At 46.8% G+C, this 16,529-nt stretch overlaps 1 protein-coding gene across 1 annotated transcript; it reads left to right on the top strand.

Moving 5' to 3' along the window:
- The first annotated feature begins 5,400 nt into the window (after positions 1 to 5,400).
- On the top strand, positions 5,401 to 16,217 carry LOC143511547 (uncharacterized). The gene is made up of 5 exons (XM_077001152.1): positions 5,401 to 6,111; positions 8,423 to 8,657; positions 10,012 to 10,176; positions 14,011 to 14,083; positions 16,114 to 16,217. Exons 1-5 carry the CDS (start codon positions 6,095 to 6,097, stop codon positions 16,215 to 16,217), a joined length of 594 nt encoding a protein of 197 aa, XP_076857267.1. The 5' UTR covers positions 5,401 to 6,094.
- Positions 16,218 to 16,529: the final 312 nt, after the last annotated feature.

The raw sequence follows: 16,529 nt of genomic DNA, 5'->3' as shown, positions 1-16,529 counted from the left end.
AGGGGCTCTGTCATGACTGGAAATGTCCTAATAAGGTGTGTCTGGGGAGGGGGTTAGCTTGAGGCATTTTCCCAGCCTATCTATGAAACACAACCAAGGAGAGAGAGAGAGAGAGAGAGAGAGAGAGAGAGAGAGAGAGAGAGAGAGAGAGAGAGAGAGAGAGAGAGAGAGAGAGAGAGAGAGAGGTGGCCAGTCCAATGTTTCCACACTTCATTACTAATATCAGCACCATTCCTTAAATCAGACCAAGCCCAGTTTAACCATCTCCTCATTCACTTCACGGGGTGAGCGGTAACATAAATACTCGTGAACTGTGGTGAGTCCCCGAGATGGGAGTGCCGTTCCCAGAAGCTTCATGTCCATAAACTTGGGCTACATGTTGCAGTTTCAAAGTGGGGCACATTCTGCCAAATTTATATCATGTGTCTATTTTTTAGGTCTGTTAGAATCGTTGGGGTTATTAATATTCAGCAGGAAAGCATGTGCCTGTTATTTCTGTGAGCTGTATCTGCCCGGGTCTAATTACGCCGAGCTACCCCTGGTGTTAGATCTCATAACATGACCTTTGAAATTCCTCTTAAACAAACACACAGCTTCCAAATAACAACTTTCTCAAAGCTAGATACCATTCTGTAAAAGGCAACTGTGTTTTGCCTCACGGGAAATACTCTGTAAAAATATATTAATCATTTCAAATTGAATAATGATTAATAATAATAGATACATAGTTTTCTAATTGCTTGTAGCGGGTTCTTTATCCCTGGCAGGGTTCCCAGCCTACGTTGTAGATGCAGGCAGAAGACAGGCCTTCCCAGGAGGTCTCCGTGGAGTTTAGGTCTTGACTGATCTCTTAATAGCACTGCAGTAGCATCTTAGCACACTGATCCTGGAACAGCTGATGGGGACTTTGTGATGTCTAACTTAGGCTCATAATTTGTGCAGCATTTTAATTTAGCATCTGCAATAAATCTTGAAAATATGCTTTAAGAACAGCAGGAAGACGTGGTCAGGGATTTGACTTCACTAATCTGAATGAAGTATTTACATTTGTGATGCCTTGGATGCAGCAACCTTACTGACAGAAGTGGACAGCCAGTGTCCTGTGAAACACAACAGTGTCCTGTGAAACACAACAGTGTCCTGTGGCACACAACAGTGTCCTGTGGCACACAACAGTGTCCTGTGAAACACAACAGTGTCCTGTGAAACACAACAGTGTCCTGTGAAACACAACATTGTCCTGTGAAACACAACAGTGTCCTGTGAAACACAACAGTGTCCTGTGGCACACAACAGTGTTTTATGAAACACAACAGCATCCTGTGAAACACAACAGTGTCTTATGAAACACAACAGCGTCCTGTGAAACACAACAGTGTCTTATGAAACACAACAGTGTCCTGTGAAACACAACAGTGTCTTATGAAACACAACAGTGTCCTGTGGCACACAACAGTGTTTTATGAAACACAACAGCGTCCTGTGAAACACAACAGTGTCTTATGAAACACAACAGTGTCCTGTGGCACACAACAGTGTTTTATGACACACAACAGTGTCCTGCTGCTTTTCTAATATCCATAAACATCCTTTTAAAGTTTGTGTATGATACAAGCTTGGTCTGCAGCCTGCTATAAAAATGTAACTCTCCTACACTTTACAAGAAGAAGGTGCTGCCCAGTTCCGATATGGGCCTGTATATGGCGTCTGGGCTTTACGAGGCCTCTGTCATTACAGGCCTCTCTAACTTCAGACCTACCCAGCACCATCACATAAAAGCCACACGGCCATCGACAAGAGGCTGTAGAAATTAGTGGAGCCCAGCACAGTGTTTTACACACCAACACCAGCACCACTGCCCCCCAGTGAGTGTCAACGGACAACATCAGACAGGAGAGATCAGACATGACCTCTCAATGACGTCACATAGGAGAGATCAGACATCACCATTGAAACCACTTTTCCACCAAGGTGCTGGTGCTCATACTGTAGCTGGTGCCCATATCCTGAGAATGGGCCCACGTGGTTTGAGAACGGGCCCACGTGGTTTGAGAACCCAGGGATTACGTTTCTGGATGTGGGTGTTCCATAATCTGAAACATAAGATGGAAACCTTCATGTAAACCACATGGCAGAACTCTTTTCCACTAATAAAGTGTGCACTACCAGTACTCTGCTATAGCAAATGTTTCCGTTCTTCTTTGAAGGCAAATCGAAAATCAACCTCTCCTGCTCCTCCAGGACCACTTATACTTCTGTGCTGCTGTTTGTGCTTTTAGTTGTAAATGTGACAAAAGCTAAACCACTATACAGATGATCAAGGACAACACTGTTACACTGCTTGGTTCATCAGACCCAAAACAGCAAGACTGTGGTTGCAGAACCAGTTTGCTGGCTGAGAACCATTTTTCTGCGGTGGTAAAGTGAGGAATAATTTTGGGCCTAGCTCTGGCGCCGTAACAGTGGAAAAGTGCTTAGTGAAACATGACCACTGGGTGGTACATTACATGTTACCTATAAAAAAATAACCTCAGAATGAAACTACTGATCTTTGATCGGTTTATGCTTTCTGTAATATAATAACTGATATACCATCTTTTAATTTATGGGCTCCAACAGTGTTTCTCAGTCCAGTCATGATGGAGGGGCTTTTCTGCCCTCTTCTGTTCCTGCACTTTCAGCTCAGCCAGGAAATGAAGGTCTGGATGAGCTGTGGCACTGTGGGTAGTGACCTTAGACCCAAACATTTCCTGGTGTTGTGGTTCCGTCTCCTGTCTCTTTAAGCCCTAATCAGGATGCAGTGACAAGTGTACACTAGTCCCACAGAGCACTTCCTCCTGCAGAATGACATGAAATCAAGTCTTGAATTGAACTGTTCCGTATACAGTATGTTCTATATACGCCCATGGGCTAAAACACAGCGAGGCCTGTCTGGACTTACGGGTGTCAGAGATAAAGATACACTTCTTTGAATCCCTTCTATAATAACCTTATAACAGAGAATGTGGGCTCATTTGCAAATACACACACATCCAGGTATAAAGCTCCAAAGGTATGGATTTGATCTTCATGACGGCACTGACAGCTCGATTGTGTTTGTGTTGTAGAAAAGTTTTGCTTTGCGTCATCCACAGAACAGAAACTTGGCTGAGAGTTCCCACTCCAAGAAAGGAGGCATGGAGCCCACAGTGTTTATGGAAATGTTCGGAATTCTATAACTAGAGTCAACGACCATCAGTTGGATGAGGGATGCGTCTGTGAGGAGCGTTGTGTTTATTTGAAAGCGAGTAACGTTTCTCTCTCTGTTCTGCTCCGTCTTTGGGTTATTGATGAACCTCTCTTGGGAAACTGTGGCGATAACACAAACAAATGAGAGAAGAGCAGGCTCTATGGTGAGGTGTTGTGACCCTTGACCCTGCACACGCCCAGAACAGAGCCAGCTGCAGGAGGAGGATACGGGAGAGGACACGGAGAAAGGGAAGAAGAGAGAAAGAGAAAGAGAGGAAGAGAGGGATAGGCAGAGAGAGGAAGACAAGAGAGATGGAAAGAGGGATAGGCAGAGAGGGGAAGACGAGAGAGGGGGAGAGAGGGGGGGGGAGAGAGAGGCAGAAAGGACAGTGGAACATATGGAATTCGCTGCTGACCGCTGTGTTCCTGAAAACGCCTTCAAGCCATCACGTTACTGACAGCTGGAGGTCATTAGCCTCAGGGTCCAGAGCAGAGTTTACTCCTCACACAGATGTGTGCACACACAGAAAAAATATACACATATATCTTCCACCCATATATCTTCCAAACAAACAAATAACCAATCTCAACTCAACACATACACACACACACACTCTACAACAAATACCCAAACTTATACACCTACACTCTTTCTCTCTCTCTCAGACACACACACATTCAGATCACAATAGGAGTTTGCATATTTGCAGTGATTGAGATCATGGTTAATGGGACTTAAGTAAAATCCAGTAAAATCATTAGAATTTCAATGAATTCCAGATTAAATGTCCAGATGAAATCACACACACACACACACACACACACACACACACACAATATACAGCATAAGGCAGAAAAAAGAACTGTGAGAGAAAGAGAGATAGAGAGAGAGGGGGGGAGATGGAGAGAAAGGGAGAGAGAGCGAGAGAGAGGGAGAGAGAGAAGGGGGAGGTGGAGAGAGAGAGGGGGTTGGTGAGGTATTTACTGCAGCCCCCAACACATTAACCTCCCCGTCGTTTTTATTGCAAAGCTTTAAATATCCTGCATAGTTTAAACCTCAGCGCAAAAGTGCATCGTCTCACTTACACCATTTTCAGTAAAACACACACACACACTTGAGCGGTGTATCAGTAGCTGTTGCTGTCCCAACATGGTAACTAATGTAATATCCTGGATTGTTTCATCAGGCCCGTTTCGTGAAGCTGAATCTTAATCTTAATCTTAATCTTAATGCTTTTGTTCTGCAGAGTTTCCAATGAATTCTGCTGAACTACAAACAAAAGGTAAGTCAGTTCGTTTATTAATAGCCCAATATTGCTATTATTTCACAGAAAGCTTGCAGTCATCATAAAACATGCTGTATTTCTCAGCAAGGCTAAACTCTCAGAACTAAGTGGACTTATCTGACTGTCCTCCATGAGCAGTCAGACCTCCTCCAGAGCTTATCCAAAAAATTCTTACATTTCACTTAATTACACTTCTTCCTCTCTCACTTCCTCCCTCTCCCTGTATATCTCTGCGAGAGTCATGTGATTGAGAGGCTATGAGTCTTGATTGTGTGTGGACTGGTGAGGAGAGGTTCTTGGCTTCTGACAATGAAGAAAAGTGAGGCGTGCTCCTCTCTTCTGAGGCCGAGAGGCCTGCAGAGGCTTGGGAGGAGTCACAGAGGCCTGGGCGGAGGCACGGAGGCCTGGGCGGAGCCTGCAATGCAGTAGAGAAGCTGTAGGTTAGCAGGGGGCTTCTTCACACGAACGGGCGTGGGAGTCTCAAATTCACAAAGTCACTGAGCCAACAACACCCCTGAGTCTGGGCCTCCCCACAGACTGAAGGACTTCACATCTCTGCAGCAAACCTGAAAGCAAGAAAGTTTCCAAGACAGCATGGTGCTTGTTGTGTGTAGCGTTATGTTCATGGAAGGTGTGCATTAAAGAGGTCCAACATGTTCAGTAGAAGGAGGGGCAGCTCCCCACATGATATTGACCTGCTACTTACGTAGAGATCAATTAGCAGGAAACTAATGACACTCATGCAGTGCAGCAACCACACCCACCCAGCGCTGCTCCATAAACAATGACCTTTAATCAAGAGGTCATTTAGAATGTGCTTTAATCTTAGCACAAAAGCAACTGGTATTATTCCTGACTTGTAGACACACAAGTGCACGATTTTAATGTAACCCAGGCAGGTTGTATAATGAACAATTTTAGGATTGTCTCTCAGAATTGTGGACTTCTCATGTGTGCTTTCTGGTTTAAGTTAAAGGCTTGAATGAAAATCGCAGATTCTGCTTGGTGGTGACAGCGTGGCGTGTGTCCCGGTGGAAGCCTGTAGGAGTCTGTTGGCGACCGGGTGGATGCGTAATGAAAACCCTGCAGGGGGCCACAGTCTGAACAAATCACTTAACATTTACCCATATTCAAATGAGACCCGGATCCTCAGAGCAAACGAGAGCCCACAGTCACGACCACAGAGGGAGCCCTTACATCCGAACGCGAGAGGAGCGCGCGGCGTTAGTAAAACCGCGCGTGCTGTGCAGCGCAGTGACTGTTGTTGCAGGTGTGGAGCGCGTGGGATAGAACTGGTTCAAAGCGCGCGGACGCGGAGTGCGAAAATAGTTCTGCAGATCTGACCTTCTCCTTACACCCCCGGAAAAAAACATGTAAAAAGCACAGCATCCGTGACACCGGTGCTCCATTATCCCGTCCTCTTCTTTAAACAAGTGTACCGCAGGGACATAAGAAAACAATGCGAGCACATACCCACGGCGCATCCACACTGTCAGCGGCACTAAAGCAAGAGTAATCTAGATGAAACAGCCCGCGTGGGGAAGATTGGGGCGCCATTCATCACCGCTATCAGACGCGAGATGGCGGCCGCTGTCAGGTTGGTGGCACGGCGCTACCTGCCCGCTAACGACAACAATAATGTGTTTATTTTGTTGAGGGAGCCGCGCGAGGCGCTGAGCGGGTTCAGGTTTATTAATGTGCGCCCAGGTGAGAGATCGATGAGTAAGCGAAATCGAGAGGAGGAGGGGGGCAGTCTTTAGGCTGTGGCTGAAATAAAGTGAGCCTAATTCGAAACAGTTGCGTGAGGAACTTGTGCAGTGTGCAATTCATCAGCAGTGATGATGAGTAGGCGAAGAGGGGAGAGGCCTATTGTGTGTGTGTGTGGGGTAAACGGAATCGGTGGGTGAGGGTACCTCAGTAGCCTACTAATTGGTCTCTAGAATATCGCAACAAGGTTGGTTTTTTCGATAACAGTGCACATTAAGTCGTACAACACAACACACAGGTCCCGGTTCCCGGGATGATGTAAATGTGTCTCGCGCCAGTCTGCGGCTGCGGAGGGGAAGCGGCGCTACTCGGAGCATTGAGCCCTCGTGATTTGTGCACCTCAGTTTAACATAAATAACGCACACTTTAATTTGAGGTGTCCTGACGTAATTATATGCTTGCCTTTTACTTTAATGCATATTCAAATATCCTTTTCTCAAATATATTTTGACATTTAAAATAATAGACCTACTAAAATTCAGTAGCCTACCCAAAATAAAAATAAAAAACATTTATATGTAGGCTACACTAAAACATTGTTCTCAAATGTCGTTATTTATAGAGTTGACTAGTTAGTGGCTAAGACACATGCGTCGCATCTTTATATTTATCCCATAGGCACACATGCAAGTAAACCAAACTCATTTTCTCACTTTGTTGGCTGTTATGTTTTAAATGTTTGATAAGTTCTCACAGAGCTCAGATGTATTTTAAGAGTTGACTAAAGATGCGGAAGACAGCCTGTTAACGAGTCTGTTAATGTCGCAGTTAATGTGGTCATTGCGTCTTGTAATTTGCGCCTTACAAACTTTTTCTCTATAAAATCAGAACGATTATTCAGTGTCATTTAGCTTAAGTAATCTTGGACATAGGAATCACAGATAAATGTGTTTGAAGCTTATCACATGACTCAATTTGTCCTGACAGGGGAGTAGAGGTTTTACATGTGAAAACATGAGAACACCAAGAATGTTATGAGCAGATTATTCTACTGCCTTCCGTTCCTGTTGGCGTAAGGAAGAGTGACCGTGTGATCCGATTACGACCCTCCAGATCCCCCTCCATCCAAAATGTTAAAACCAGGAGTGACTCCTTTTATGGGGCTGAGAAACACCCCTTTGGCTGAGGTGACAGACTGAGCTGAAACTGAACGTGCACCACTCAGAAAAGACCGGGTGATGTAGACGTGGTGGCGGCTCCCTGAGAGTGCTGACCCTCAGACAGAGGAAGTCCCGTTTTAGTTCTGCAGCTCGGTGGGAACGTGCGCGGGACTTTTGGAAGGGTGGGAATCAGCACGAGTGTGTAGTGTTGTGAGGGGTTGTGGGCAGACTTGAGTGTAAGACTCCATGAAAGGCCCTGATGTACACTTACACATGTATAGGGGCCGACATACACACACGTATTGTATACGTGGCATATAACTGTTTCAGAATGACATTAATTTTTTACAGCAGAATTGGTTGATAGAATCATTGCAGATTCCATCAATTTCCAGTAGCTTCAAACTCACCCACACTCACTGTGTCCAGACGAATCTCAGACAAAATCACTCAAGGTTATCATTAAACTGCTGAAACACGAGTTTCCTGAACATCAGACAGGCGTGTAGATGTTTCTGTAATGCCCTGAAAAGGAAGCTGGTCTTGTTTAGACTCCCCAGACCACTTCCTGATCCCACATGCATGTTTTCACAGTTTTTTTCTCCACAGTAGAGTTTTTTTAGGGAGACCCCTGTGCCCTTTCTCTAATCTGAGAGTCCTATTGAAATAATGCCAGGAATTCCTACATGTGTAGGCAGCGCAATGCGGAAGGATTGTGCCGGAGAGTTTCAAACGCCATATGATGAAACAAACGCATCAAGCAGATTAATCCACTTGCATTTTACGGTTATTCAAGATTCTGGAGATTCTTAATTTAGAGGGTTGTGAACATATACTACACAATAGTCCATCATCTTCAAATGGTTAGCTCACCTTTACACTTGTGTGTGTGTAGTGTACTCCCACTATTGTACCAGAGAAGCCTGTAAAAAAGGTTTCTTGGAGTATATTATTTATGGGCATGCTAACATATGAAACATTAAAAGACTCTAGAGAATGTGTCTCACATTTCCTCACAATATCAACCTGATGTGTTTACAGCTGGGGAAATGGCCATAACAGATCTGCTGCAGAGTGTGGATCAGCACACGGTCCTGCTCAGAGATCCTGCTCAGAGGTCAGCACACGGTCCTGCTCAGAGGTCCTGCTCAGAGGTCAGCACATGGTCCTGCTCAGAGGCCCTGCTCAGAGGTCAGCACACGGTCCTGCTCAGATGTCAGCACACGGTCCTGCTCAGAGATCCTGCTCAGAGGTCAGCACACGGTCCTGCTCAGAGGTCAGCACACGGTCCTGCTCAGAGGCCCTGCTCAGAGGTCAGCACACGGTCCTGCTCAGAGATCAGCACATGACCCTGCTTAGAGGTCCTGCATAGATGTACTGCTCAGATGTCCTGCTCAAAGTTAATCGCATTGAAATTATGGATTCTTGTGGTATTTACATGCATTGTTGATTTAGGTTAATAAACATGTCACGTTATAGCAGGTAAAACTGATTCTGGCACATACAATTCCCCCTCTGTCATCGGCAGTGGGAACTAAAACCCCATGCAGATGGTTCACTCCCCACCACCCCACAGCTCCAGGGTGAGAGGGACCCAGTTCCGGGTTTGAGCATGTTTCATGCAGTTGGGTTGGTGAAGGCTGACAAGTGTGAGCTTATGAGTGTGAGCTGATGAGCGTGAGCTGATGAGCGTGAGCTGATTCAGGTGTGTGATTCAGGAGGGAGCATCCATGCAGGAGTAGAATATGGACTCCCAGCACTAGTAGGGGTGGTAGCTTTTCCCAGCGCTGTCTCTCTGTTGTGTTGAACCTGGGAAGGCACCTCCCCTGTCATGAAGCAGAGGGCATGTTCCAAATGTCAGTGTTCACTAGCAGGGGAGACTCGCTGATGACTGACCAGGCTGGAATGCTGCATAAAGACCCATTCGGAGGCTGACAGCTCTAGGAATTAACACACACACACACACACACACACACACACACACACACACACACACACACACACACACACACACACACACACACACGTCATGTGCCGCAAAGCTGCAGGGGGTGTGTTATTTGTCAATAGTATTGATGAACTCCTGGCACACACAGTTGATTTCACAAGGATTTATTTTTTGCATTGTTTTGTCAGAGGATGTTATTACCGACGCCATCGATAGACGCGTGATATTTACAAGGAGCAGACAGGAAGTGTTTATGTGATTAAGCTTTTGTTTTGTCAGTTTCTTTGAAAAGTAAATATGTCTTCATTTTAGTCATTTGCAGAGAACTTTAAGACCAAATAAGACCAGGAGCTCCTGGGATTGTTTGACCCAGAGTAACCTTACATATTTCTGGCATGTGTGTGAGGCCCAGGGAAGTGTAAGAGTGTTCCGTTCCCCGCCGTGATGGAGCTTGTTCTGGGCTTCAGCAGGCCCTTACAGCTCAGCCTGTGTTAATAATCACCCTCCGTAGGCATTACAGCTCACACTCACACTCACCGTCTCACACTCTCTCTCTCTCTCTCTCTCTCCCTCTCTCTCTCTCACACACACACACACACACCACACACAAGAACATACTAAGTTTTATCTTTTTTTTATACTCATACCCACATTCACGCATATGCTTACCATCTCTCTACAGCCTCTGACTCGAACAACCCCTCTTTCTCTCTGCGCTGAACACCGTGGCAACACACTGAGCAAACTGCCAAGACAGCCGCACAGGCGCATGTGTCACTGCTGTTTGAGAACGTGTGACAGTGGCTTCTGGAGTCGCCCGTTACCAAAGGGACACCTGAGTGCTGAGGTAATCAGTCAGCGGCTGTCAGCCAACATAAAAGCATATTGATTGGTGAGACAGGTGTTGCCGAGTGGCGGGAAGGGCAGAACGTAAGACGCGAGAGATTCAACCTCGACCCCCCCCCCCCCCCCCCCCCACGCATGCCCCCCGCCCCGTGAAGGTGTCGAGGTTTGCACCTCGCCTCATCTCGTCTCCTCATTGCGAACGACGCTCCGCTACTTCTCACTGCCTTCTCCGATCACTCGCTGCTCTCGTCACGTTATTTTCGCGGGAAGGTGTCAAGGTTCCCGCCGACGCTTCCATTAAACGGGGGTGTGAGGGGGGTGAGATCCAGTCGGAGGTGGTAATTAATGTACCAGTGCAGTTATTTATACCATAATGTGCAGAGTTTCTCCATCAGTCACTTTACACGCCTCAGTTGGCTCGAGCCTCAGACGAGAGCACAGGAACAGCATCCTCGGGTTTCGTAAATGGATTCCGGTTCCGACAGTGTTCCTTTGTTAATTACACAATGGAACACATTAAACGGGCATGTCTGCCTCGTCGAAGCAGCGTGGTGGCACGATACACGTTCTGTACTGCAAACAAAGTCTGAAAAATGTTAAAACCACAAGGAACCGCTTAACGGAAGAACCTCGAGCTGGGAGGAGGGGCACAGACTGTCGGAATGTGAATGAGTGCATCAGAAAATGGGAGGAGAAAATACCCAGTGTGAGGAGCTTGTAAACAAACAACCTTCACCAATTTTCCAAAATGTCTTTGATGCCATACATATATTCAACTGCCAGAGTAATCACACCTATGGAGAAGGAGACAGTTACAGGGTGGGGGTCACATGGGAGGAGAGAGTTACAGGGTCACGTGGGAGGAGAGAGTTACAGGGTCACGTGGGAGGAGAGAGTTACAGGATGGGTGTCATGTGGGAGGAGAAAGTTACAGTCTCACGTGGGAGGAGAGTTACAGGGTCACGTGGGAGGAGAGAGTTACAGAGTGACGTGGGAGGAGAGTTACAGGTAGGGTGTCACATGGGAGGAGAGAGTTACAGGGTCACGTGAGAGGAGAGTTACAGGTAGGGTGTCACATGGGAGGAGAGAGTTACAAGGTCACGTGAGAGGAGAGTTACAGGGTCACGTGAGAGGAGAGTTACAGGTAGGGTGTCACATGGGAGGAGCGAGTTACAGGGTCACGTGAGAGGAGAGTTACAGGGTCACGTGAGAGGAGCAGCTGGAAGGCGGGTTGCCTTGCCTCCACAGCGCAGTAGGGTCTTGTCTTGTTGGTTCGTGATGATGGAGGCTCCGCCATAATCTCGGGTTAGTGCAATATCCCGCGGCACCAATGAGCACACGTCCTATACAAACGCTTTGGGATCATTAAATTGTGGTCAGAAATCGTGAGTTCATTAAACACACGGCTGTATGGACCCACAGGAGATGGGAGTTTCCTTTAGCTCATAACTTGCCTTTCAAGTTCTGTATATATCTACCACCAACAAAACAAATGTTCTATACAGTATGTGGAACAGCTTGTGAGTCGAATGCGTTTTGACTCCCGAGCCTGAGGGAGAGTGGGAGTCTGGCTTTCGTATTAATACCGAGCGTCAATAATGAAATAAAACAGGGCCTGAATAAAGGGCTGAAATCCATATGGTGTCTATCAAGCAGAGCACAGTGTAATTAAACAGAGGCTGTTCTCCCTGTACTCCTGTGGAATTCATTTCTCAGCAATATGTTATTAGACATCAAAGTCCATTTTGAAGGCAGAACCAGCACAGCACGGCCTCGTTGTTCAGGGGTGTCCCGGTTTGGAGAGTGTGGACTGAACCTCCGTCTTGTTCATCCATTTGTGTGTTGATCGCTCTCTTTCCCTCTGCTCGTCCACACCCATGCTGTGTCTGCCCTGCGTGTGGCCATTTTCATTGTGATGTAATGCTGTTTATGAGGTCAAACGCTACAGTCCTGACAGAGGGTACTGGTTCCTGCCCCTGCGAGGGTGGGCAGGGTCACAGTGGGGTGGGCGGAGTCACACTGGGGCAGGCAGGATGGGGAGAAGCTGTCTGAGGACGGGTCTACGACTTCCTTAGACGTGTCCTCTGCTCAAAGTCACCTGCCCTGCCGGAGTCCCACAGTCAGGTGGAAAAGTTTGTGTTAGACGTCAGGTTGGAGCTGGGACTGCAGTTTCTCTGACAGTTCAAACGTGTTCTTATGGAAAATTAGCCTAAAATAAATCTCTTCTGAGACTGCTGGGATTCTGCAGTCACGCTAAATCAATCTAGTGTTGAAAGAAAGACAGAGCGTGTGTGTGTGTGTGTGTGTGTGTGTGTGTGTGTGTGTGTGTGTGTGTGTGTGTGTGTGTGTGTGTGAGATTGAGAGAGTTAGTTGGCACGGATGCGTCATGTGAGCTCTCTTTTCCACTCTAGCCTGTCCTGTCTCTCAATGTCCCATCAACTGCTCTCTGAGCTATGCTAGGTGCCCAACAGTGTTGTCTCATCCCTCTGACATCACTCCACTCTGTGTCTCATCCCTCTGACATCACTTGCTTCAGCCCTACTGCCGTGCTGTCAGAAGCCATCGCCAAGGGCCTTTCATTAGGGCTCCAAACCTCCAGCTGGGAGTGCGGGTACACCCAGCCCCGGGCTGAGGTAACTCTCTGAAACCTGGAATTGGTAGGACAGTTGGACTCACCGGTGGTGAACTGCAGGCTCCAGGGATAACTGACTCCCCCTGTCATTACAGACTCTATTCTGGGCGTAGTGTGATTATTCTCATAGTCTCACTCTATTCTGCCTCCAGTGAGTCACTGCGTTTTAAGCACAGACACCTGAGAACATACGCTGGACATTTACAGTCTAAGTTACTCACTGGCCTCTTGTGCTCGTGAGGACTTGTATATCTGAAATAGACGCTCCAGTCGTGGAGGTCTGAACCACGGCACGACTGCCTCTTCTGCCCGTCTCACCTGCTTCCACTTATCCTCTAATTATCAAACAGGATCAGGTGTGTTGGAGAAGCATCATGTTCAGAGCCAGGGGCTTCGGTCGGTGTGGGGCCGGACTGTGGCGCCCTCTTTCTGAGCACAGGCCGCCGGTGTTAGCTAGGCGTCAGTGTGAGGCAGCGCGGAGCATCTGTTTCTGCTCAGTCCGAGTTCATTTCCCTGAGTCACACGTCAGGCCCACAGGGTTTAAGAGCTTCCAGAGTTCAGCAATGGCAGAAGGGAAGAGGGGGAACCCCTGTGGCTCTCCACAATAGCTGCTACGCACTTCACGCTTTTGCCCTTATATGGACATAAAGACAATCCAACTTCCTGTGATCTTTGACCAGCTTGGTGATCCCTGGAGAATCCGATCTGATACGATACATTCTAAACTCAGTCTGTGTGTATGTGTGTACTGTATATACTGAGAGATTCTGAGAGCATCTCCACAAAACAGATTTCACATAGAGTGAAATGTGATCCCTGCTGGAGTGGCAGACACATGGGGTCTCTCTCTCTCTCTCTCTTTCTCACACACACAAACACACACACACACACACATGGAATGTGTGTGATGTCTGCTCTCACCCCCGGCTGCCACAACGTGGTCACCACACACACGATCGCACTGACTATCCTCACATTCTCTCATGGGACTGTGCTCATTCCTGTTTTCCGTCTTTGTAGTATTTCCACAAAACGACAGAGAGACCGGATGAAGGAGAGACTGTAGGAAGAGCAATAAAAACCATCATAATAAATACTGAACACTGACCCCCATACAACTACTGCAAAAACAGCTTGGAAAAGACACTTTAGACTCTTCTGACATCCTTTTCTAACTGTTTGGCTTTCTTTTCTTTTTTGCAGGGTCTGGGCATTTTTATACACAGTCACTGCTTAAACCCACAACCCTGCATAAACCCATTGCAAATAAACATATGTACATTTTAAAAATAAATATGTAATTGAATGAAGGTGGATTCTTATTCATTAAACACTTAAACGCGTCAAAATGTTTATCGTCATACGGGCTTATTAGTTATGTTTAATTAGACATCTTCCTTCTTCAACATCAGAGATTTTATGTGCTATTTATTAACTATAACCATTTCAACTTAAGTACATGTGAATTTTACTTTTCTAACAATTTCCTCACTCATTCCAAATGAACTGCTCTAATAAAAGTTTACATTTACATGCAAACCTGGGAGTTCTGTAGAACCACCAGTGCTTGGGACTTTTACACAACAACATGTCAAGGAAGGTTTCAAAGGACTGACTCAGCACACTTTTGACTCAGGACCAATCCAAATGGCCCAAATGTCCTTTCCTATAGTCAAGGACCAGTAAGAATGGCCCAGATGTCCTTGGGTTGTGCAGCTGCTCAGGGAGGAAGTTATGTCCAGACTAAAAAGCACAGGATGGCGTTAGCTGTTTAGTTCCAGCTCCTTAGCACATTAAACACTGGGTGCTGTGTTTAACTCACCGCTGTAAGATCTCTATTCTTTAACATCAGCATGTTTCGGGTTTCTCTTCATCAGTTAGGAAGACCTTTGCAGATGAGTCCTGATTGGTCGAGTCTCGTTTAGGTGGAATGTCCCAGACAGTGCAGCCTGGAGCGGAATTGTCTGGAAGTCAAAACTACTAACACCGCACACGAGGGAAATCCTGCAATACAAGACACAAAGGATGGGGGAGAGGGAGAGGTAGAGAGAGAGGGGGAGAAGGAGAGAGAGAGGGGAGAAAGAGAGAGAGAGGGAGAGAAAGAGAGAGAGGGGGGACAAAGAGAGAGAGAGAGAGAGAGAGAGAGAGAGGTGCTCTAGACACTAATTAGGAGCTAAAATAATTAGGCAAGTCCGTCTGCTGGCTGATGGGCTGGTTCTGTTTGATGCCCAGATGAGCTGTTTCATGGTCCCTTACAAAGCTTCATTGTGGGGGACGCTTGCTTGCAAATCTTGCAGAACTAATCCAAAATAGAGATACATGCTTTTAGGACGAGTGTGGGATGCAGAAGCTCCAGTTGAAAGAGAGAGAATGAGAAAGATGGAGAGAGAATGAGAAGGACAGAGAATGAGAAGGAGAGAGACTGCATAAGGATGAGACAGAATGAGAGAGGTTTGTCTCCTTAATGTCCAAGGGGCCTATCAGAGCAATGAGATTTATCACTACAAATACAGGCAGGTAACAATGAATTCAGCTGTAGCACACACACACACACACACACACACACACACACACACTTGTTTATCTTCTCATCTGACTCCAACCAGACCCAGATTATGTGAGTGGGCAGTTCAGGGGGAAAAAAAATCCATAAATCAGCATAAAATGAAAAGGGAAGAAGTTTGAAGTCAACACAATGAACTTCTCTTTCCATATGGGTGTGTTGCTTTCACACTAATAATTCCATGCCCACATGAACCAAATCCAAACGCACTCAACTGTGGTTGGAGGCACAAACTGTGGTTCAACCACAGTCCCATTATACCAAAGAGATATAATATTTACTATGTTATTTTGGTAGTACTGTTTAGTCGTTTCTCTGCACCAACAGCAGCTGAATCCAGGAGAGAGTACGCAGGCGAGCTCAACGCCCCGGCACCCTGTCCGCACGCAGGGAGCGTCCAGACGTCACCGTGCAGGTAGACGTTCTACTTGTGCTTTGCATCTTGATGTTGGGTATTTTAAGCAGCAGTTGCACTTCCACACGACTCCTGAGTTCTGGGCTACAGCTCTGCCATCCGCCGCCTCACACTGGTACATGAACGGTTGCTGAAAGCTTCTGTTATGACACTTCCTGTACTGACACAGTGCTTATACTGTACTTTCACTTCTGCCTGTTTTTTTTAAAGCTGAAATATAAAAAATATCTGGCCAAAGAATAAACATAAGGCACCCAGACTAAACCCAGGTTTGGTGAAAAACCAGGCCCTTTAAAGCATGTTCTGATCCTGGACCACTCTGGGTCAGGTGGAGGCCCTGCAGGTCTGGGTTTGCCGCTCTTCTGCTCCGAGATGGCACCAGCAGTGCAGAGCTTCATCAGAGAGATGCCAACAGCCACCTTTGTGTACTGACGGGTGTGTTTGGTGGCGCTGCACCTATAGCAGACGGTGGTGGTGGAGGTGGTGATGGTGGTGGTGTGTCTGTGGTGAGGAGGGGTGCTGCTTTAAGCTGACAGGTTAAGGCAGGGTGTTCTCCCAGCAGCATCTGTCCCCTGTAGAAGCATTTCGTGTCTATGTGTGTGTGTGTGTGTGTGTGTGTGTGTGTGTGTTGGGGGAAGGCGGGTGGCTAAGCTGCCATTACAATAGTCTCCCAGAGGAGACACTTAGCAAGCCATCTGAGCCTCGTCATTAAGACAAAGCCATACTAACCCCCCCCCCCCCCCC

This window comes from Brachyhypopomus gauderio, chromosome 4 (assembly GCF_052324685.1).
Source record: "Brachyhypopomus gauderio isolate BG-103 chromosome 4, BGAUD_0.2, whole genome shotgun sequence".
Classification (NCBI taxonomy): Eukaryota; Metazoa; Chordata; class Actinopteri; order Gymnotiformes; family Hypopomidae; genus Brachyhypopomus; species Brachyhypopomus gauderio.
The sequence above is the reverse complement of the archived record's forward strand: the minus strand, read 5'-3'. Positions and strand labels throughout refer to the sequence as shown.